The sequence below is a fragment of the Giraffa tippelskirchi genome, chromosome 12 (genome assembly GCF_054371585.1).
Source record: "Giraffa tippelskirchi isolate mGirTip1 chromosome 12, T2T-mGirTip1v1.2.pri, whole genome shotgun sequence".
Taxonomy (NCBI): Eukaryota; Metazoa; Chordata; class Mammalia; order Artiodactyla; family Giraffidae; genus Giraffa; species Giraffa tippelskirchi.
The window spans coordinates 65,974,626-65,996,621 of record NC_137286.1 but is presented as its reverse complement, the minus strand read 5'-3'; the positions used below and the strand labels follow the sequence as shown (position 1 = coordinate 65,996,621).

At 55.2% G+C, this 21,996-nt stretch overlaps 2 protein-coding genes and 1 long non-coding RNA gene across 3 annotated transcripts in view; 2 read left to right on the top strand and 1 right to left on the bottom strand.

Moving 5' to 3' along the window:
- LOC145530002 (uncharacterized) overlaps positions 1-21,996 on the bottom strand; it is a 1,493,464-nt gene that overhangs the window by 594,531 nt on the left and 876,937 nt on the right. The window contains exons 103-105 of the long non-coding RNA XR_014071397.1: positions 19,632-19,743; positions 11,972-12,083; positions 4,323-4,434 (exon numbers count right to left, since the gene is read on the bottom strand). This is a non-coding gene — a long non-coding RNA (uncharacterized LOC145530002). The remainder of the gene's footprint in view (positions 1-4,322; positions 4,435-11,971; positions 12,084-19,631; positions 19,744-21,996) is intronic.
- Positions 302-4,263, top strand: LOC145530088 (uncharacterized). The gene is made up of 3 exons (XM_081550900.1): positions 302-328; positions 1,051-1,363; positions 1,614-4,263. Exons 1-3 carry the CDS (start codon positions 302-304, stop codon positions 2,249-2,251), a joined length of 978 nt encoding a protein of 325 aa, XP_081407026.1. The 3' UTR covers positions 2,252-4,263.
- LOC145529835 (uncharacterized) lies at positions 12,401-20,044 on the top strand. Its single transcript, XM_081550595.1, has 3 exons — positions 12,401-15,964; positions 16,364-16,676; positions 16,927-20,044. The coding sequence occupies exons 1-3, from the start codon at positions 15,728-15,730 to the stop codon at positions 17,562-17,564; spliced, it is 1,188 nt and encodes a 395-aa protein (XP_081406721.1). The 5' UTR covers positions 12,401-15,727; the 3' UTR covers positions 17,565-20,044.

Sequence of the window (21,996 nt, the reverse complement as noted above, 5' to 3'; positions counted from 1 at the left end):
ATTCTGTGCTGTGTCAGCCCTGGATGGAGTCTTTCTTTCTGAAGTCTCAGCGCACAAGCTCCACGTGATATCGGCCCCAGGTGGAAAGGCATGGAGCTGCTCGTAGGCCGACAGACCTAGGAAGCAGATGGGAGAATGACCCCCACTCTGCAGATGGAGAGACTGGGGAAACCCTGAGGGGCATACGCTTGTCCAGGGCCACACCACTTATGAGAAGAAGGAGCCTGGTCTGAGAGCAGCAGGGTCCTCGGAGCTCAGGCCCTGGCTGCACCCAGGCCTCCCCAGGGCTGTGGGCTGGGCTATGTGGCTGTCACTGGGCCTGCACATGGCCTAAGGGGGGTGGTCGAGCAGTCAGAAACCCAGAGATTCCCTTGGGAAGTTTTGGGGAAGGGACCTCAGCACGAACCCCAGGAAATGATGTCACCTGCCGGCAACAGAACCCAACAGAACCCGCAACCCGGGTATCCAGGCCTCCAGAGCGGAGAGGAGCCCCCAGCCAGATCACTTGCTGCCAGGATGTTCTGCTGTTTGCCCCTGCCCAGAGGCCGGGGCCTCAGGAGAGCTCACAGGCAGTGTGCGTGGGCACCCTGTCGACGTTGGCTCAGGGCACCCCCGAGAGGCCTCTGGCCCTTTGCCCGGAGAAACAGAAAGGTAACACGGGGAGCCCCAGGCCGGGCCAGCCCACCTCTCCCATGCCACCCGGAAACACCGGGTCCTTTGCCTGTGTGTGTGGATGCGGGTTTCTCGGGGTGTGTCTCCCTCAAGGAAGCCCAGGCGGATGTGGGGTCAGAAGCCTGCGGGCAAGTTGTGTCCACACCCCAGGGGAGAGCAGGCTGGCTGGGATGGGGAGAGTGCGGGCAGCGCCGGCCGCCCAGGCTGGCCTCACACCCTCAGGTGGGTCTCTTTCGTCCCGGGTGGGGATCTGAGCAGACACACGTCTCTGACCCTTCTGGGAAGAGAAGTTCGAGCAGGCAGAAGCAGCGGCTCCACTGGCCAGGCCCAGCTCGGAAAAGTCCCAGCATGGCTGGCTGACGGTCACTGTCGTTGCAGAGCTTCCCACGTGATGAGGCCGAGGACGGGGACACCCCGTCCACCTCCCGGAGGGAGGGGTCGGAGCACCACCCCCCCGCCCCTGAGGCCCAGTGCAGGCTCCAGGTGAGCGTGCCCACGGAGGCATCAGCCCCACCGGGGGCGAAGCGGAGGCGGGGAAGGCCTGCTGCCGAGACACCACACAGGATACACCCGGCGGCCCAGTCTGAGGCTGCCACGGAGCTCAGCACACCCGGCTCCGACCCAGAGTCCCGAGAACCCCAGCCTCTGAGGCAGCAGGAGGACCTGGAGCCCAGCACGCCAGAGCACAGAGGTGAGGACGCTGGGGCTGGTGCACGGGAGTGTGTGGGGAGGGGGTGCTGAGCTACACAGGGACGAGTCCCCGAAAGATGCTGCTGGGCCTGCAGCAAGCGCTGGCCTCACACCCCCACCCCCTTCTTGCACACTTCAGTCCCAAAAGACATCCGACCCTGGGTATTCTTTGGGAATCTCTTGGAAGCTTTCTGTCCCGGGATACGCACATGCCAAGGCTGGCCTGTGGGCAAACTTTGCTTCTCCCCCAGCTCTAGCACTGGCCTCCAACTGGAACCAGGCTCCACTTCCCAGACCTGTCCCTACAGAGGTGGTGGCTCCAGGTGCAGGACCCAGGGATCCACCGAGGGCAGATGGAGAACCGAGACTTGCCCTCGCAGAGACACCAGGCCAGCTGGGTTCTGGCCAGCACACCGGGCAGATCGGATCTCCGTGCCTGCAGGACCCCCAGCCCCAGGCACTGATGTCCCACCCCCTCAGCCAGAACCTCCACCTCCACGTGCACCTGTACCTGCTCGGGCTTTGGCAGGAGAACCCGAGGCAGAGGAGGAGTCACTGCCTCGGCAGGGAGAGCCTGCCCTGGCTCCCGCGCAACACCCAGACGCCGACGATGACTCACCCACCCCTGCAGGAAGAACGAGCCCCCGCTCTGGACAGAGACCCAGAGCCCTTGCCGGAAACACCACGTCCAGGGGAGCGGTCGGCTCTGCCGCCTCCATCCCTGTCGGCTCACCGTGGACGCTGTCAACACGGTCTGCCCCCAGGGGACATGGAGTTCCTTTCCCCTGAACTGCTTTGCATTTGGTTTGTTTCCACCTTTCTGGTGATGTTTTATTTTTTGTATGGTTTCCTGTATTTTTGTTGGTTAAGTTGGGAACTTGTTGGTTAATTTAGTAAACTTTTTCATCATTGTTGCAATTTGGGAACACTGTTGTGTAACTCTGGTGATACTGTGTTACCATCACCACTTTGTGGTTTCAGACCCGTTTGATCTTTATGCCCCACCCCCCAACAAAGCCTGGATTCAAGGCAAGCACGCCCTGTTCATCCCTCCCCCCGATCCTGAACACAATTTCATCTTTTCTTTCTGCATTCCTTCCTATATTCTTGGTGTCCCCAATCAATGACTCTCAGTGAAATGACTGAAGGAGTTTCTTTCGGACTCTCCACCTACTGTAAGACTCCATTGGAGAGTTCTCATTTTTATGTCATTTGAACTAGCCTTTGATAGCTGACAGGACGGTGTACGTCCTTTCAAGATATCATGTGCCAAACGAAGCCCTTTTGGCAAATGCCATCATTATCTCCAGGCAGGCATTGCTGTTTGAAGGGTGACATCTCAGCCAGAAGGCAGAGGCTGAGCTCCTCTTGTTGCACCAGCTCCCAAAAGAAGCCAAGAAAGGGAGCTGGAACAACAAACCACCCCAACACCCAGGAAAGCGTTCTTCACGACAGAAGGCTAGAAAATGACCCAACAACCTTGTGGCCCAGAACCCCTCTAGAAAAATCACTGTTCCATAAAAAAGAGAAACACGTGGGAAGTTCCAAGGAGAGGCAATGCCCATGGCCAGTGTACTTTAGAGACGGCCTGACCGCTCCGGGGAAGACACGCACCGACGGAACCCCTTGGGAAACAGCAGTGAGAGTCCTCACCGTCGTAAGGGTTTCCTCTGGGGACAACCTGCCCTGGGCACCACATGAGGGAGCAGACCGGCTTCTCTTCCTCTGCTCCCACACCATTCACTCATGAAGGCAGCTCAGGTGTTCTCATGATCTGCCTGCCTGCCTGCCTGCCTGCCTGGCTCATCCGTGAGCTGTGACCACCTCCAGGGCAGGACTCCACCTTCTCCTCTCTGTGTACCGTGAATCTGCACACAGTGGGCTTTCAGAACCTTAGGAGACTTGAGCCATTCCCACTCGAGCCAGAACCCTCCCCAGGAAGGAAAACGGCTGTGGGGTCATTTTGGCCCCAGCACTGGTTCCGAAAGCCTGGCGGCTCCTACAGCCTCTACGGTGTGAAGAGGGAGGTCCCTTTTGACAGAGCTTTCCGGCTGTCAGATCTAAGCTGTTGTTTCACTGTCAGCTGTGTCTCTTCCATTGCAGCCAGGTGGGCCACGCTGCTCCAAAGGGGCTCACAAGCTGAGTGGCAAGGGAGGTATTGAGAGGACAGGGATGGCTACAACGTGCTGCAAACTGAGTGAGGGTCCCCACAATCCTCAGCAAAGGTCTGTGGTGTGCAAGTGGGGAGTAGAGGGCCCCCAAGTTCCAAAGGAAGGGAGCTACTCGGGAGCTAAAGCCCTTGGCTGCTGTGGTAGCAGCTGCAGATGGCAGCTCGTCCACAGTGCACTTCGAATGAGGTCATATGAGCGGGACTCTGGAAATGGCTCTGAAATCAAGAGAAAGGGGTCAGGGTATGTGGGAATCCGGCGGGGGTGGGGGGTGGATGAAGGAAGGTGTCCTTCCTCTCTCCAGTGCAATTTGGTTTGGTGAGTCTCAAAGCTACCAGATGGCACTTCCCAAGTCAGGCCCCCGCAGGAATCAGGGTGGGCTGCGTGCCTCGGCGCCTGCTACAGGGACAAGCCACACCAGTGGCCTCCCTGAGCTCAAATGGCCGGATCTGGCGGTTCTGTCTGGGTGCTCACCTCCTTGCTCTGGCCAAGTTCCCCCCTTCTCTGAGCACCAGCTTCATCCTCTCGAATGAGGACATCGATTGCTACCTTGGCACGTTACTCTCTTCATCCTGTGAAGACTCATTAGGCTTATCCTACAATTACTAGCTGGCCCGAAGAGATATCTCCTGAATCCAGATTAAGCTGGAGTCTCCCAGGCTCATCTGGCATGTCTTCCCTGAAGTCTGCCAAAACCCACACCCTTGCATTTCCAGGGACTCCCCTTAGCCAGCTGGGCAGAAAACCCAGCATGGTTCAAACAAGCTGACAGACAAGCGGGAGAGGACTCACGGGCAGACGGCCTCCCTCAGGTCTCGGGTGGAGCTCTGGGACCACAGCAGCAGCGGGCCATCCCAGCCCCTGGGCTCAGCAGCGCCCTCATTCTCAGGCCGGCGGCTCTGCCCTGAGGGGAGCAGGAAGGTCACCAACTGCCGCAGGCGGACCTCAAGCCCCTCCCACTGCTGGAGCCTGACCTCCCCCGGCCCCACCCCTTCCCCTACCCCAGCAGGATGAGAGCTCGTCTTCCCCTGGCTTCCAACGTGAGGCCCGGCCCCGGGCCCCGATTGGGCACTGCCCCAGTCCGGAGCCAATCACAGTGGCCAGCGAGGTGGAACGCACCGATTGGCCAGGGCCAGGTCATGTGACCATAGTCCCCAGGAAACTCAAATATTACCAAGATTCCCTAACAAACCAATGAACAAAATTATCCAGTAAAGGCAAACCGTACTTTTTAATGAGGCCACTGTCACAGAAAAAAAAAAAATCCTTCACAATGAACTGCTCAAGGAAGCTACTAAATAAGCTGTCAGAAAAGTTAAGACGTTTTTTTTTTTTTTAATAGGGTGACGGAGAGCTATACCTTTCCCATCTATGTGAATTTAGGTTTAAACTAGATTTCCCTCGGCTATTATATAAGACAAAAAACCCCACATCACCCCCTTTCACTCCCCCCACCCCCAAAAAGTGTTTTAGTCTATTGAATTTTTGTGTCCTCAGTTGTGTCTGATTCACGGCAACTCACGAACTCTACACAGCCAGGCTCTTCCGTCCATGGAATTCAGGGCAATTTTTTTCTGTCACAGCAAATGCCCACCCTGGGTGATCCAAAGGCAAGGGCTCAGAGGCTCCTGAGAGACTAACTCCTTTCAGCTGAGCACAGAGCTGGCTCCTCACTGGGATGCCTGTGGCCTGGGGCTCCCAGAGGGGAGAGCAGCACTCGCCCCACCGTGTGGTCACTGCTGGAAGTGCAGGCTGCTCCTCACTCCCCCTTGACAGTGTCCCTGAGGGCAGAACAGTGTGAATCTACTCAAGGTGGAAACGCAAACTCCGATGCAACCAAACTTCCCACAAGGTCTCCAAAACCACTCAGGAACAGGGAATTGGAAACTGCAGGGCATGACATGAATGGAGATGGAGACTTGACACCTTACACCGAGTTCACTTCCAGTTATCCCTAGACAAAGTTTCCATGAAAACTTGTCACAAATCTAGAAGAACAATGAGCAGAAACTGGACACGTGCTTTGAGTCTTCACACACAAAACAAAAAGGCAGCCCAAAAAACAACCCAGAGAATACAGTGGACTTTGCAAAATCAAAGATATCTACTGTGGGAAAGACCTCATTACAAAAGCAAAAGACAGGTCATACATCGCGAGACGAATGAGTGGAAACACAAAGCTTCTCAAGGATGTGTCTCCAAACAGACAAAGAACACCAACACGACAAGCCTGTGAAAACTAGGGAAAGGTCTGAAGGGACAGCAGACTGAGGAAGACACACACAGAGTATCCCGGATGATGTCCAGCACTGAGGGCCTGAAGAAACAACAGTCTAGTTGCACTCCCTCAGGCCTGTGTGACCCTGGATGAGGCCTCTGTTTCCCGGTGGCTCTGAGAGATGGACAGGGAGGAAGGGGAAGAGAAATCACTTGCATTTCTAATACTCACAGCAAAGTCTTCCAATGAGAAGGGAATTATCACCCCCACTGACAATGCCATTCACTGAAGTGATACCCACGAGTCCATCTAACCCAGAAGGGAAGGAAGGACCTGTTCTCACAAAACGGCGAGAGATGGAAGAAGGAAGATCAAGCCCACACCAACCACTGGAAAGAGAAGCTGTGCTCAGGGCTTGAAAGAATTCCTATTGGGAAAATGATGTCACAGCCCCACAAGGCAATCCACAGCTTCGATGCTATTCCTCCCAAAATGCCAATGCATTTTCGCACCGAACAAAGAATTGCAAAAGGGGTACGGAAACAGAAAAGAGCCTAAATTGTCAATACAATCCGACGAAAAAGCCCCGATACGGACATCCAAGGTTGTGTGAAAGGAAATTAGACGACCAAACTAGGATCCTCAGGAGAGTATCGGAGAAGGCGATGGCGACCCACTCCAGTACTCTTGCCTGGAAAACGCCCTGGACGGAGGAGCCTGGTAGGCTGCAGGCCATGGGGTCGCGCAGAGTCAGACACGACTGAAGTGACTTAGGCGCAGCGGCAGCAGCAGGACAGTATGCTATTGGGAATACAACAACACACACAGATCCAGATCGATGGAATAAAGTTGAGGGTCCAGAAACAAACCCCGGCATCCATGGTCAACTCATCTCTGACACAAAAGGGGAGAATATCCAAATGGGAACAAGAAAGCCTCTTCAATAAATGTCCATGGGAAAACCAGACAGCTACATCTGAAGAACGCTATTGGTTTTGATCTCACACCACCTCAATATCGGGGGAAAACCTCACCCTAAAGACTGATGTCATGAGACAGCTAGAAAGAAGCGTAGGTCAAAGGCTCCTTAACATCAGAGTCTCCTTGCCATTTGCTGGGCGGAGGTAGAAATGGGTCTCTTCAAGTAAGGGAAAGAGGAAAACAAAGTACGCCAATGGGTTTCCATCCAATGGAACCTCTTCACAACAGAGAAGCTAAGCATTCAGAAATGCAAAAGATGGGAAACGGAACATGAGAGACTCCTTGCAAGTGGTGTATCTGAGAATGGGTTCATATGGAAAGAGACGAAGAACGCACAGCACTCAGATTCCAAGAAACACCACCACCACCCTTGACCCTTCCCCCATGACCAACTCCGACCTAAAGCCTTTCTCTCCCTCTAACCTATCCCTAAAACATAACCCTCATCTAATCATATACATGTGCATTCCTAGCATCCATCCATCCACACACGAGAGAGAAAGAGGAAGACACAGACTGAATCGAGAAGGGAAAAGAGAGGGACACAGCCAGAGAGAGACACGGAACCAAAGAGAGGAAAGAAGTCGATGGTCCAGACTTTTCATCAATCTGTCTCGAAGGTAGAAGCAATGACAGCGCCCATCCACCCCAGAAGGGGGAAAAGGACGGAAGGTTTGGAGAGGAAAAGACAAGAACGCAGGGAGCCATTAGAAGCTCAGCCACCCGCAGAAGCCGAGCTGGGACACTTGAACAGAATCTCAATGGAAACAGAGGACCAGAAAGTTGGCTACTCTTTTCTATAAGAGAGGGAGACCTTCGAGTCTTCCTTTCGGTCCTCCAACTTGGATGCGGGGTCTCAAAACACTCAGGAGGGGGAGTGCCTTTTCCTGGGTACCACGGCGCATCCAGGCCTCGTTCTGCCCCATTCTGTGCTGTGTCAGCCCTGGATGGAGTCTTTCTTTCTGAAGTCTCAGCGCACAAGCTCCATGTGATATCGGCCCCAGGTGGAAAGGCATGGAGCTGCTCGTAGGCCGACAGACCTAGGAAGCAGATGGGAGAATGACCCCCACTCTGCAGATGGAGAGACTGGGGAAACCCTGAGGGGCATATGCTTGTCCAGGGCCACACCACTTATGAGAAGAAGGAGCCTGGTCTGAGAGCAGCGGGGTCCTCGGAGCTCAGGCCCTGGCTGCACCCAGGCCTCCCCAGGGCTGTGGGCTGGGCTGTGTGGCTGTCACTGTGCCTGCACATGGCCTAAGGGGGGTGGTCGAGCAGTCAGAAACCCAGAGATTCCCTTGGGAAGTTTTGGGGAAGGGACCTCAGCACGAACCCCAGGAAATGATGTCACCTGCCGGCAACAGAACCCAACAGAACCCGCAACCCGGGTATCCAGGCCTCCAGAGCGGAGAGGAGCCCCCAGCCAGATCACTTGCTGCCAGGATGTTCTGCTGTTTGCCCCTGCCCAGAGGCCGGGGCCTCAGGAGAGCTCACAGGCAGTGTGCGTGGGCACCCTGTCGACGTTGGCTCAGGGCACCCCCGAGAGGCCTCTGGCCCTTTGCCCGGAGAAACAGAAAGGTAACACGGGGAGCCCCAGGCCGGGCCAGCCCACCTCTCCCATGCCACCCGGAAACACCGGGTCCTTTGCCTGTGTGTGTGGATGCGGGTTTCTCGGGGTGTGTCTCCCTCAAGGAAGCCCAGGCTGATGTGGGGTCAGAAGCCTGCGGGCAAGTTGTGTCCACACCCCAGGGGAGAGCAGGCTGGCTGGGATGGGGAGAGTGCGGGCAGCGCCGGCCGCCCAGGCTGGCCTCACACCCTCAGGTGGGTCTCTTTCGTCCCGGGTGGGGATCTGAGCAGACCCACGTCTCTGACCCTTCTGGGAAGAGAAGTTCGAGCAGGCAGAAGCAGCGGCTCCACTGGCCAGGCCCAGCTCGGAAAAGTCCCAGCATGGCTGGCTGACGGTCACTGTCGTTGCAGAGCTTCCCACGTGATGAGGCCGAGGACGGGGACACCCCGTCCACCTCCCGGAGGGAGGGGTCGGAGCACCACCCCCCCGCCCCTGAGGCCCAGTGCAGGCTCCAGGTGAGCGTGCCCACGGAGGCATCAGCCCCACCGGGGGCGAAGCGGAGGCGGGGAAGGCCTGCTGCCGAGACACCACACAGGATACACCCGGCGGCCCAGTCTGAGGCTGCCACGGAGCTCAGCACACCCGGCTCCGACCCAGAGTCCCGAGAACCCCAGCCTCTGAGGCAGCAGGAGGACCTGGAGCCCAGCACGCCAGAGCACAGAGGTGAGGACGCTGGGGCTGGTGCACGGGAGTGTGTGGGGAGGGGGTGCTGAGCTACACAGGGACGAGTCCCCGAAAGATGCTGCTGGGCCTGCAGCAAGCGCTGGCCTCACACCCCCACCCCCATCTTGCACACTTCTGTCCCAAAAGACATCCGACCCTGGGTATTCTTTGGGAATCTCTTGGAAGCTTTCTGTCCCGGGATACGCACATGCCAAGGCTGGCCTCTGGGCAAACTTTGCTTCTCCCCCAGCTCTAGCACTGGCCTCCAACTGGAACCAGGCTCCACTTCCCAGACCTGTCCCTACAGAGGTGGTGGCTCCAGGTGCAGGACCCAGGGATCCACCGAGGGCAGATGGAGAACCGAGACTTGCCCTCGCAGAGACACCAGGCCAGCTGGGTTCTGGCCAGCACACCGGGCAGATCGGATCTCCGTGCCTGCAGGACCCCCAGCCCCAGGCACTGACGTCCCACCCCCTCAGCCAGAACCTCCACCTCCACGTGCACTTGTACCTGCTCGGGCTTTGGCAGGAGAACCCGAGGCAGAGGAGGAGTCACCGCCTCGGCAGGGAGAGCCTGCCCTGGCTCCCGCGCAACACCCAGACGCCGACGATGACTCACCCACCCCTGCAGGAAGAACGAGCCCCCGCTCTGGACAGAGACCCAGAGCCCTTGCCGGAAACACCACGTCCAGGGGAGCGGTCGGCTCTGCCGCCTCCATCCCTGTCGGCTCACCGTGGACGCTGTCAACTCGGTCTGCCCCCAGGGGACATGGAGTTCCTTTCCCCTGAACTGCTTTGCATTTGGTTTGTTTCCACCTTTCTGGTGATGTTTTATTTTTTGTATGGTTTCATGTATTTTTGTTGGTTAAGTTGGGAACTTGTTGGTTAAGTTAGTAAACTTTTTCATCATTGTTGCAATTTGGGAACACTGTTGTGTAACTCTGGTGATACTGTGTTACCATCACCACTTTGTGGTTTCAGACCCGTTTGATCTTTATGCCCCACCCCCCAACAAAGCCTGGATTCAAGGCAAGCACGCCCTGTTCATCCCTCCCCCCGATCCTGAACACAATTTCATCTTTTCTTTCTGCATTCCTTCCTATATTCTTGGTGTCCCCAATCAATGACTCTCAGTGAAATGACTGAAGGAGTTTCTTTCGGACTCTCCACCTACTGTAAGACTCCATTGGAGAGTTCTCATTTTTATGTCATTTGAACTAGCCTTTGATAGCTGACAGGACGGTGTACGTCCTTTCAAGATATCATGTGCCAAACGAAGCCCTTTTGGCAAATGCCATCATTATCTCCAGGCAGGCATTGCTGTTTGAAGGGTGACATCTCAGCCAGAAGGCAGAGGCTGAGCTCCTCTTGTTGCACCAGCTCCCAAAAGAAGCCAAGAAAGGGAGCTGGAACAACAAACCACCCCAACGCCCAGGAAAGCGTTCTTCACGACAGAAGGCTAGAAAATGACCCAACAACCTTGTGGCCCAGAACCCCTCTAGAAAAATCACTGTTCCATAAAAAAGAGAAACACGTGGGAAGTTCCAAGGAGAGGCAATGCCCATGGCCAGTGTACTTTAGAGACGGCCTGACCGCTCCGGGGAAGACACGCACCGACGGAACCCCTTGGGAAACAGCAGTGAGAGTCCTCACCGTCGTAAGGGTTTCCTCTGGGGACAACCTGCCCTGGGCACCACATGAGGGAGCAGACCGGCTTCTCTTCCTCTGCCCCCACAGCATTCACTCATGAAGGCACCTCAGGTGTTCTCATGCCCTGCCTGCCTGCCTGCCTGCCTGGCTCATCCGTGAGCTGTGACCACCTCCAGGGCAGGACTCCACCTTCTCCTCTCTGTGTACCGTGAATCTGCACACAGTGGGCTTTCAGAACCTTAGGAGACTTGAGCCATTCCCACTCGAGCCAGAACCCTCCCCAGGAAGGAAAACGGCTGTGGAGTCATTTTGGCCCCAGCACTGGTTCCGAAAGCCTGGCGGCTCCTACAGCCTCTACGGTGTGAAGAGGGAGGTCCCTTTTGACAGAGCTTTCCGGCTGTCAGATCTAAGCTGTTGTTTCACTGTCAGCTGTGTCTCTTCCGTTGCAGCCAGGTGGGCCACGCTGCTCCAAAGGGGCTCACAAGCTGAGTGGCAAGGGAGGTATTGAGAGGACAGGGATGGCTACAACGTGCTGCAAACTGAGTGAGGGTCCCCACAATCCTCAGCAAAGGTCTGTGGTGTGCAAGTGGGGAGTAGAGGGCCCCCAAGTTCCAAAGGAAGGGAGGTACTCGGGAGCTGAAGCCCTTGGCTGCTGTGGTAGCAGCTGCAGATGGCAGCTCGTCCACAGTGCACTTCGAATGAGGTCATATGAGCGGGACTCTGGAAATGGCTCCGAAGTCAAGAGAAAGGGGTCAGGGTATGTGGGAATCCGGCGGGGGTGGGGGGTGGATGAAGGAAGGTGTCCTTCCTCTCTCCAGTGCAATTTGGTTTGGTGAGTCTCAAAGCTACCAGATGGCACTTCCCAAGTCAGGCCCCCGCAGGAATCAGGGTGGGCTGCGTGCCTCGGCCCCTGCCACAGGGACAAGCCACACCAGTGGCCTCCCTGAGCTCAAATGGCCGGATCTGGGGGTTCTGTCTGGGTGCACACCTCCTTGCTCTGGCCAAGTTCCCCCCTTCTCTGAGCACCAGCTTCATCCTCTCGAATGAGGACATCGATTGCTACCTTGGCACGTTACTCTCTTCATCCTGTGAAGACTCATTAGGCTTATCCTACAATTACTAGCTGGCCCGAAGAGATATCTCCTGAATCCAGATTAAGCTGGAGTCTCCCAGGCTCATCTGGCATGTCTTCCCTGAAGTCTGCCAAAACCCACACCCTTGCATTTCCAGGGACTCCCCTTAGCCAGCTGGGCAGAAAACCCAGCATGGTTCAAACAAGCTGACAGACAAGCGGGAGAGGACTCACGGGCAGACGGCCTCCCTCAGGTCTCGGGTGGAGCTCTGGGACCACAGCAGCAGCGGGCCATCCCAGCCCCTGGGCTCAGCAGCGCCCTCATTCTCAGGCCGGCGGCTCTGCCCTGAGGGGAGCAGGAAGGTCACCAACTGCCGCAGGCGGACCTCAAGCCCCTCCCACTGCTGGAGCCTGACCTCCCCTGGCCCCACCCCTTCCCCTACCCCAGCAGGACGAGAGCTCGTCTTCCCCTGGCTTCCAACGTGAGGCCCGGCCCCGGGCCCCGATTGGGCACTGCCTCAGTCCGGAGCCAATCACAGTGGCCAGGGAGGTGGAACACACCGATTGGCCAGGGCCAGGTCATGTGACCATACTCCCCAGGAAACTCAAATATTACCAAGATTCCCTAACAAACCAAATGAACAAAATTATCCAGTAAAGGCAAACCGTACTTTTTAATGAGGCCAATGTCACAGAAAAAAAAAAAATCCTTCACAATGAACTGCTCAAGGAAGCTACTAAATAAGCTTTCAGAAAAGTTAAGACGTTTTTTTTTTTTTTTAATAGGGTGACGGAGAGCTATACCTTTCCCATCTATGTGAATTTAGGTTTAAACTAGATTTCCCTCGGCTATTATATAAGACAAAAAACCCCACATCACCCCCTTTCACTCCCCCCACCCCCAAAAAGTGTTTTAGTCTATTGAATTTTTGTGTCCTCAGTTGTGTCTGATTCACGGCAACTCACGAACTCTACACAGCCAGGCTCTTCCGTCCATGGAATTCAGGGCAATTTTTTTCTGTCACAGCAAATGCCCACCCTGGGTGATCCAAAGGCAAGGGCTCAGAGGCTCCTGAGAGACTAACTCCTTTCAGCTGAGCACAGAGCTGGCTCCTCACTGGGATGCCTGTGGCCTGGGGCTCCCAGAGGGGAGAGCAGCACTCGCCCCACCGTGTGGTCACTGCTGGAAGTGCAGGCTGCTCCTCACTCCCCCTTGACAGTGTCCCTGGGGGCAGAACAGTGTGAATCTACTCAAGGTGGAAACGCAAACTCCGATGCAACCAAACTTCCCACAAGGTCTCCAAAACCACTCAGGAACAGGGAATTGGAAACTGCAGGGCATGACATGAATGGAGATGGAGACTTGACACCTTACACCGAGTTCACTTCCAGTTATCCCTAGACAAAGTTTCCATGAAAACTTGTCACAAATCTAGAAGAACAATGAGCAGAAACCGGACACGTGCTTTGAGTCTTCACACACAAAACAAAAAGGCAGCCCACAAAACAACCCAGAGAATACAGTGGACTTTGCAAAATCAAAGATATCTACTGTGGGAAAGACCTCATTACAAAAGCAAAAGACAGGTCATACATCGCGAGACGAATGAGTGGAAACACAAAGCTTCTCAAGGATGTGTCTCCAAACAGACAAAGAACACCAACACGACAAGCCTGTGAAAACTAGGGAAAGGTCTGAAGGGACAGCAGACTGAGGAAGACACACACAGAGTATCCCGGATGATGTCCAGCACTGAGGGCCTGAAGAAACAACAGTCTAGTTGCACTCCCTCAGGCCTGTGTGACCCTGGATGAGGCCTCTGTTTCCCGGTGGCTCTGAGAGATGGACAGGGAGGAAGGGGAAGAGAAATCACTTGCATTTCTAATACTCACAGCAAAGTCTTCCAATGAGAAGGGAATTATCACCCCCACTGACAATGCCATTCACTGAAGTGATACCCACGAGTCCATCTAACCCAGAAGGGAAGGAAGGACCTGTTCTCACAAAACGGCGAGAGATGGAAGAAGGAAGATCAAGCCCACACCAACCACTGGAAAGAGAAGCTGTGCTCAGGGCTTGAAAGAATTCCTATTGGGAAAATGATGTCACAGCCCCACAAGGCAATCCACAGCTTCGATGCTATTCCTCCCAAAATGCCAATGCATTTTCGCACCGAACAAAGAATTGCAAAAGGGGTACGGAAACAGAAAAGAGCCTAAATTGTCAATACAATCCGACAAATTGTCATTACAAGCCCCGATACGGACATCCAAGGTTGTGTGAAAGGAAATTAGACGACCAAACTAGGATCCTCAGGAGAGTATCGGAGAAGGCGATGGCGACCCACTCCAGTACTCTTGCCTGGAAAACGCCCTGGACGGAGGAGCCTGGTAGGCTGCAGGCCATGGGGTCGCGCAGAGTCAGACACGACTGAAGTGACTTAGGCGCAGCGGCAGCAGCAGGACAGTATGCTATTGGGAATACAACAACACACACAGATCCAGATCGATGGAATAAAGTTGAGGGTCCAGAAACAAACCCCGGCATCCATGGTCAACTCATCTCTGACACAAAAGGGGAGAATATCCAAATGGGAACAAGAAAGCCTCTTCAATAAATGTCCATGGGAAAACCAGACAGCTACATCTGAAGAACGCTATTGGTTTTGATCTCACACCACCTCAATATCGGGGAAAAACCTCACCCTAAAGACTGATGTCATGAGACAGCTAGAAAGAAGCGTAGGTCAAAGGCTCCTTAACATCAGAGTCTCCTTGCCATTTGCTGGGCGGAGGTAGAAATGGGTCTCTTCAAGTAAGGGAAAGAGGAAAACGAAGTACGCCAATGGGTTTCCATCCAATGGAACCTCTTCACAACAGAGAAGCTAAGCATTCAGAAATGCAAAAGATAGGAAACGGAACATGAGAGACTCCTTGCAAGTGGTGTATCTGAGAAGGGGTTCATATGGAAAGAGACGAAGAATGCACAGCACTCAGATTCCAAGAAACACCACCACCACCCTTGACCCTTCCCCCATGACCAACTCCGACCTAAAGCCTTTCTCTCCCTCTAACCTATCCCTAAAACATAACCCTCATCTAATCATATACATGTGCATTCCTAGCATCCATCCATCCACACACGAGAGAGGAAGAGGAAGACACAGACTGAATCGAGAAGGGAAAAGAGAGGGACACAGACAGAGAGAGACACGGAACCAAAGAGAGGAAAGGAGTCGACGGTCCAGACTTTTCATCAATCTGTCTCGAAGGTAGAAGCAATGACAGCGCCCATCCACCCCAGAAGGGGGAAAAGGACGGAAGGTTTGGAGAGGAAAAGACAAGAACGCAGGGAGCCATTAGAAGCTCAGCCACCCGCAGAAGCCGAGCTGGGACACTTGAACAGAATCTCAATGGAAACAGAGGACCAGAAAGTTGGCTACTCTTTTCTATAAGAGAGGGAGACCTTCGAGTCTTCCTTTCGGTCCTCCAACTTGGATGCGGGGTCTCAAAACACTCAGGAGGGGGAGTGCCTTTTCCTGGGTACCACGGCGCATCCAGGCCTCGTTCTGCCCCATTCTGTGCTGTGTCAGCCCTGGATGGAGTCTTTCTTTCTGAAGTCTCAGCGCACAAGCTCCACGTGATATCGGCCCCAGGTGGAAAGGCATGGAGCTGCTCGTAGGCCGACAGACCTAGGAAGCAGATGGGAGAATGACCCCCACTCTGCAGATGGAGAGACTGGGGAAACCCTGAGGGGCATACGCTTGTCCAGGGCCACACCACTTATGAGAAGAAGGAGCCTGGTCTGAGAGCAGCGGGGTCCTCGGAGCTCAGGCCCTGGCTGCACCCAGGCCTCCCCAGGGCTGTGGGCTGGGCTGTGTGGCTGTCACTGTGCCTGCACATGGCCTAAGGGGGGTGGTCGAGCAGTCAGAAACCCAGAGATTCCCTCGGGAAGTTTTGGGGAAGGGACTTCAGCACGAACCCCAGGAAATGATGTCACCTGCCGGCAACAGAACCCAACAGAACCCGCAACCCGGGTATCCAGGCCTCCAGAGCGGAGAGGAGCCCCCAGCCAGATCACTTGCTGCCAGGATGTTCTGCTGTTTGCCCCTGCCCAGAGGCCGGGGCCTCAGGAGAGCTCACAGGCAGTGTGCGTGGGCACCCTGTCAACGTTGGCTCAGGGCACCCCCGAGAGGCCTCTGGCCCTTTGCCCGGAGAAACAGAAAGGTAACACGGGGAGCCCCAGGCCGGGCCAGCCCACCTCTCCCATGCCACCCGGAAACACCGGGTCCTTTGCCTGTGTGTGTGGATGCGGGTTTCTCGGGGTGTGTCTCCCTCAAGGAAGCCCAGGCGGATGTGGGGTCAGAAGCCTGCGGGCAAGTTGTGTCCACACCCCAGGGGAGAGCAGGCTGGCTGGGATGGGGAGAGTGCGGGCAGCGCCGGCCGCCCAGGCTGGCCTCACACCCTCAGGTGGGTCTCTTTTGTCCCGGGTGAGGATCTGAGCAGACACACGTCTCTGACCCTTCTGGGAAGAGAAGTTCGAGCAGGCAGAAGCAGCGGCTCCACTGGCCAGGCCCAGCTCGGAAAAGTCCCAGCATGGCTGGCTGACGGTCACTGTCGTTGCAGAGCTTCCCACGTGATGAGGCCGAGGACGGGGACACCCCGTCCACCTCCCGGAGGGAGGGGTCGGAGCACCACCCCCCCGCCCCTGAGGCCCAGTGCAGGCTCCAGGTGAGCGTGCCCACGGAGGCATCAGCCCCACCGGGGGCGAAGCGGAGGCGGGGAAGGCCTGCTGCCGAGACACCACACAGGATACACCCGGCGGCCCAGTCTGAGGCTGCCACGGAGCTCAGCACACCCGGCTCCGACCCAGAGTCCCGAGAACCCCAGCCTCTGAGGCAGCAGGAGGACCTGGAGCCCAGCACGCCAGAGCACAGAGGTGAGGACGCTGGGGCTGGTGCACGGGAGTGTGTGGGGAGGGGGTGCTGAGCTACACAGGGACGAGTCCCCGAAAGATGCTGCTGGGCCTGCAGCAAGCGCTGGCCTCACACCCCCACCCCCATCTTGCACACTTCAGTCCCAAAAGACATCCGACCCTGGGTATTCTTTGGGAATCTCTTGGAAGCTTTCTGTCCCGGGATACGCACATGCCAAGGCTGGCCTGTGGGCAAACATTGCTTCTCCCCCAGCTCTAGCACTGGCCTCCAACTGGAACCAGGCTCCACTTCCCAGACCTGTCCCTACAGAGGTGGTGGCTCCAGGTGCAGGACCCAGGGATCCACCGAGGGCAGATGGAGAACCGAGACTTGCCCTCGCAGAGACACCAGGCCAGCTGGGTTCTGGCCAGCACACCGGGCAGATCGGATCTCCGTGCCTGCAGGACCCCCAGCCCCAGGCACTGACGTCCCACCCCCTCAGCCAGAACCTCCACCTCCACGTGCACCTGTACCTGCTCGGGCTTTGGCAGGAGAACCCGAGGCAGAGGAGGAGTCACCGCCTCGGCAGGGAGAGCCTGCCCTGGCTCCCGCGCAACACCCAGACGCCGACGATGACTCACCCACCCCTGCAGGAAGAACGAGCCCCCGCTCTGGACAGAGACCCAGAGCCCTTGCCGGAAACACCACGTCCAGGGGAGCGGTCGGCTCTGCCGCCTCCATCCCTGTCGGCTCACCGTGGACGCTGTCAACTCGGTCTGCCCCCAGGGGACATGGAGTTCCTTTCCCCTGAACTGCTTTGCATTTGGTTTGTTTCCACCTTTCTGGTGATGTTTTATTTTTTGTATGGTTTCCTGTATTTTTGTTGGTTAAGTTGGGAACTTGTTGGTTAAGTTAGTAAACTTTTTCATCATTGTTGCAATTTGGGAACACTGTTGTGTAACTCTGGTGATACTGTGTTACCATCACCACTTTGTGGTTTCAGACCCGTTTGATCTTTATGCCCCACCCCCCAACAAAGCCTGGATTCAAGGCAAGCACGCCCTGTTCATCCCTCCCCCCGATCCTGAACACAATTTCATCTTTTCTTTCTGCATTCCTTCCTATATTCTTGGTGTCCCCAATCAATGACTCTCAGTGAAATGACTGAAGGAGTTTCTTTCGGACTCTCCACCTACTGTAAGACTCCATTGGAGAGTTCTCATTTTTATGTCATTTGAACTAGCCTTTGATAGCTGACAGGACGGTGTACGTCCTTTCAAGATATCATGTGCCAAACGAAGCCCTTTTGGCAAATGCCAACATTATCTCCAGGCAGGCATTGCTGTTTGAAGGGTGACATCTCAGCCAGAAGGCAGAGGCTGAGCTCCTCTTGTTGCACCAGCTCCCAAAAGAAGCCAAGAAAGGGAGCTGGAACAACAAACCACCCCAACGCCCAGGAAAGCGTTCTTCACGACAGAAGGCTAGAAAATGACCCAACAACCTTGTGGCCCAGAACCCCTCTAGAAAAATCACTGTTCCATAAAAAAGAGAAACACGTGGGAAGTTCCAAGGAGAGGCAATGCCCATGGCCAGTGTACTTTAGAGACGGCCTGACCGCTCCGGGGAAGACACGCACCGACGGAACCCCTTGGGAAACAGCAGTGAGAGTCCTCACCGTCGTAAGGGTTTCCTCTGGGGACAACCTGCCCTGGGCACCACATGAGGGAGCAGACCGGCTTCTCTTCCTCTGCCCCCACACCATTCACTCATGAAGGCAGCCCAGGAGTTCTCATGCCCTGCCTGCCTGCCTGCCTGCCTGGCTCATCCGTGAGCTGTGACCACCTCCAGGGCAGGACTCCACCTTCTCCTCTCTGTGTACCGTGAATCTGCACACAGTGGGCTTTCAGAACCTTAGGAGACTTGAGCCATTCCCACTCGAGCCAGAACCCTCCCCAGGAAGGAAAACGGCTGTGGAGTCATTTTGGCCCCAGCACTGGTTCCGAAAGCCTGGCGGCTCCTACAGCCTCTACGGTGTGAAGAGGGAGGTCCCTTTTGACAGAGCTTTCCGGCTGTCAGATCTAAGCTGTTGTTTCACTGTCAGCTGTGTCTCTTCCGTTGCAGCCAGGTGGGCCACGCTGCTCCAAAGGGGCTCACAAGCTGAGTGGCAAGGGAGGTATTGAGAGGACAGGGATGGCTACAACGTGCTGCAAACTGAGTGAGGGTCCCCACAATCCTCAGCAAAGGTCTGTGGTGTGCAAGTGGGGAGTAGAGGGCCCCCAAGTTCCAAAGGAAGGGAGGTACTCGGGAGCTGAAGCCCTTGGCTGCTGTGGTAGCAGCTGCAGATGGCAGCTCGTCCACAGTGCACTTCGAATGAGGTCATATGAGCGGGACTCTGGAAATGGCTCCGAAGTCAAGAGAAAGGGGTCAGGGTATGTGGGAATCCGGCGGGGGTGGGGGGTGGATGAAGGAAGGTGTCCTTCCTCTCTCCAGTGCAATTTGGTTTGGTGAGTCTCAAAGCTACCAGATGGCACTTCCCAAGTCAGGCCCCCGCAGGAATCAGGGTGGGCTGCGTGCCTCGGCCCCTGCCACAGGGACAAGCCACACCAGTGGCCTCCCTGAGCTCAAATGGCCGGATCTGGGGGTTCTGTCTGGGTGCACACCTCCTTGCTCTGGCCAAGTTCCCCCCTTCTCTGAGCACCAGCTTCATCCTCTCGAATGAGGACATCGATTGCTACCTTGGCACGTTACTCTCTTCATCCTGTGAAGACTCATTAGGCTTATCCTACAATTACTAGCTGGCCCGAAGAGATATCTCCTGAATCCAGATTAAGCTGGAGTCTCCCAGGCTCATCTGGCATGTCTTCCCTGAAGTCTGCCAAAACCCACACCCTTGCATTTCCAGGGACTCCCCTTAGCCAGCTGGGCAGAAAACCCAGCATGGTTCAAACAAGCTGACAGACAAGCGGGAGAGGACTCACGGGCAGACGGCCTCCCTCAGGTCTCGGGTGGAGCTCTGGGACCACAGCAGCAGCGGGCCATCCCAGCCCCTGGGCTCAGCAGCGCCCTCATTCTCAGGCCGGCGGCTCTGACCTGAGGGGAGCAGGAAGGTCACCAACTGCCGCAGGCGGACCTCAAGCCCCTCCCACTGCTGGAGCCTGACCTCCCCTGGCCCCACCCCTTCCCCTACCCCAGCAGGACGAGAGCTCGTCTTCCCCTGGCTTCCAACGTGAGGCCCGGCCCCGGGCCCCGATTGGGCACTGCCTCAGTCCGGAGCCAATCACAGTGGCCAGGGAGGTGGAACACACCGATTGGCCAGGGCCAGGTCATGTGACCATACTCCCCAGGAAACTCAAATATTACCAAGATTCCCTAACAAACCAAATGAACAAAATTATCCAGTAAAGGCAAACCGTACTTTTTAATGAGGCCAATGTCACAGAAAAAAAAAAAAAATCCTTCACAATGAACTGCTCAAGGAAGCTACTAAATAAGCTTTCAGAAAAGTTAAGACTTTTTTTTTTTTTTTAATAGGGTGACGGAGAGCTATACCTTTCCCATCTATGTGAATTTAGGTTTAAACTAGATTTCCCTCGGCTATTATATAAGACAAAAAACCCCACATCACCCCCTTTCACTCCCCCCACCCCCAAAAAGTGTTTTAGTCTATTGAATTTTTGTGTCCTCAGTTGTGTCTGATTCACGGCAACTCACGAACTCTACACAGCCAGGCTCTTCCGTCCATGGAATTCAGGGCAATTTTTTTCTGTCACAGCAAATGCCCACCCTGGGTGATCCAAAGGCAAGGGCTCAGAGGCTCCTGAGAGACTAACTCCTTTCAGCTGAGCACAGAGCTGGCTCCTCACTGGGATGCCTGTGGCCTGGGGCTCCCAGAGGGGAGAGCAGCACTCGCCCCACCGTGTGGTCACTGCTGGAAGTGCAGGCTGCTCCTCACTCCCCCTTGACAGTGTCCCTGAGGGCAGAACAGTGTGAATCTACTCAAGGTGGAAACGCAAACTCCGATGCAACCAAACTTCCCACAAGGTCTCCAAAACCACTCAGGAACAGGGAATTGGAAACTGCAGGGCATGACATGAATGGAGATGGAGACTTGACACCTTACACCGAGTTCACTTCCAGTTATCCCTAGACAAAGTTTCCATGAAAACTTGTCACAAATCTAGAAGAACAATGAGCAGAAACCGGACACGTGCTTTGAGTCTTCACACACAAAACAAAAAGGCAGCCCACAAAACAACCCAGAGAATACAGTGGACTTTGCAAAATCAAAGATATCTACTGTGGGAAAGACCTCATTACAAAAGCAAAAGACAGGTCATACATCGCGAGACGAATGAGTGGAAACACAAAGCTTCTCAAGGATGTGTCTCCAAACAGACAAAGAACATCAACACGACAAGCCTGTGAAAACTAGGGAAAGGTCTGAAGGGACAGCAGACTGAGGAAGACACACACAGAGTATCCCGGATGATGTCCAGCACTGAGGGCCTGAAGAAACAACAGTCTAGTTGCACTCCCTCAGGCCTGTGTGACCCTGGATGAGGCCTCTGTTTCCCGGTGGCTCTGAGAGATGGACAGGGAGGAAGGGGAAGAGAAATCACTTGCATTTCTAATACTCACAGCAAAGTCTTCCAATGAGAAGGGAATTATCACCCCCACTGACAATGCCATTCACTGAAGTGATACCCACGAGTCCATCTAACCCAGAAGGGAAGGAAGGACCTGTTCTCACAAAACGGCGAGAGATGGAAGAAGGAAGATCAAGCCCACACCAACCACTGGAAAGAGAAGCTGTGCTCAGGGCTTGAAAGAATTCCTATTGGGAAAATGATGTCACAGCCCCACAAGGCAATCCACAGCTTCGATGCTATTCCTCCCAAAATGCCAATGCATTTTCGCACCGAACAAAGAATTGCAAAAGGGGTACGGAAACAGAAAAGAGCCTAAATTGTCAATACAATCCGACAAATTGTCATTACAAGCCCCGATACGGACATCCAAGGTTGTGTGAAAGGAAATTAGACGACCAAACTAGGATCCTCAGGAGAGTATCGGAGAAGGCGATGGCGACCCACTCCAGTACTCTTGCCTGGAAAACGCCCTGGACGGAGGAGCCTGGTAGGCTGCAGGCCATGGGGTCGCGCAGAGTCAGACACGACTGAAGTGACTTAGGCGCAGCGGCAGCAGCAGGACAGTATGCTATTGGGAATACAACAACACACACAGATCCAGATCGATGGAATAAAGTTGAGGGTCCAGAAACAAACCCCGGCATCCATGGTCAACTCATCTCTGACACAAAAGGGGAGAATATCCAAATGGGAA

What these genes read in the sequence shown, in the direction of transcription:
- LOC145530088 (XM_081550900.1), top strand. Translation starts at nt 302, where the DNA reads ATGTGGCTGTCACTGGGCCTGCACATG. An exon ending in TGTCACTGGGCCTGCACATG is followed by an intron (nt 329 to 1,050) that starts GCCTAAGGGGGG and finishes CTGTCGTTGCAG; the next exon opens with AGCTTCCCACGTGATGAGGC. An exon ending in CAGCACGCCAGAGCACAGAG is followed by an intron (nt 1,364 to 1,613) that starts GTGAGGACGCTG and finishes CTTCTCCCCCAG; the next exon opens with CTCTAGCACTGGCCTCCAAC.
- LOC145529835 (XM_081550595.1), top strand. Translation starts at nt 15,728, where the DNA reads ATGATGTCACCTGCCGGCAACAGAACCCAACAGAACCCGCAACCCGGG. An exon ending in TTGCCCGGAGAAACAGAAAG is followed by an intron (nt 15,965 to 16,363) that starts GTAACACGGGGA and finishes CTGTCGTTGCAG; the next exon opens with AGCTTCCCACGTGATGAGGC. An exon ending in CAGCACGCCAGAGCACAGAG is followed by an intron (nt 16,677 to 16,926) that starts GTGAGGACGCTG and finishes CTTCTCCCCCAG; the next exon opens with CTCTAGCACTGGCCTCCAAC.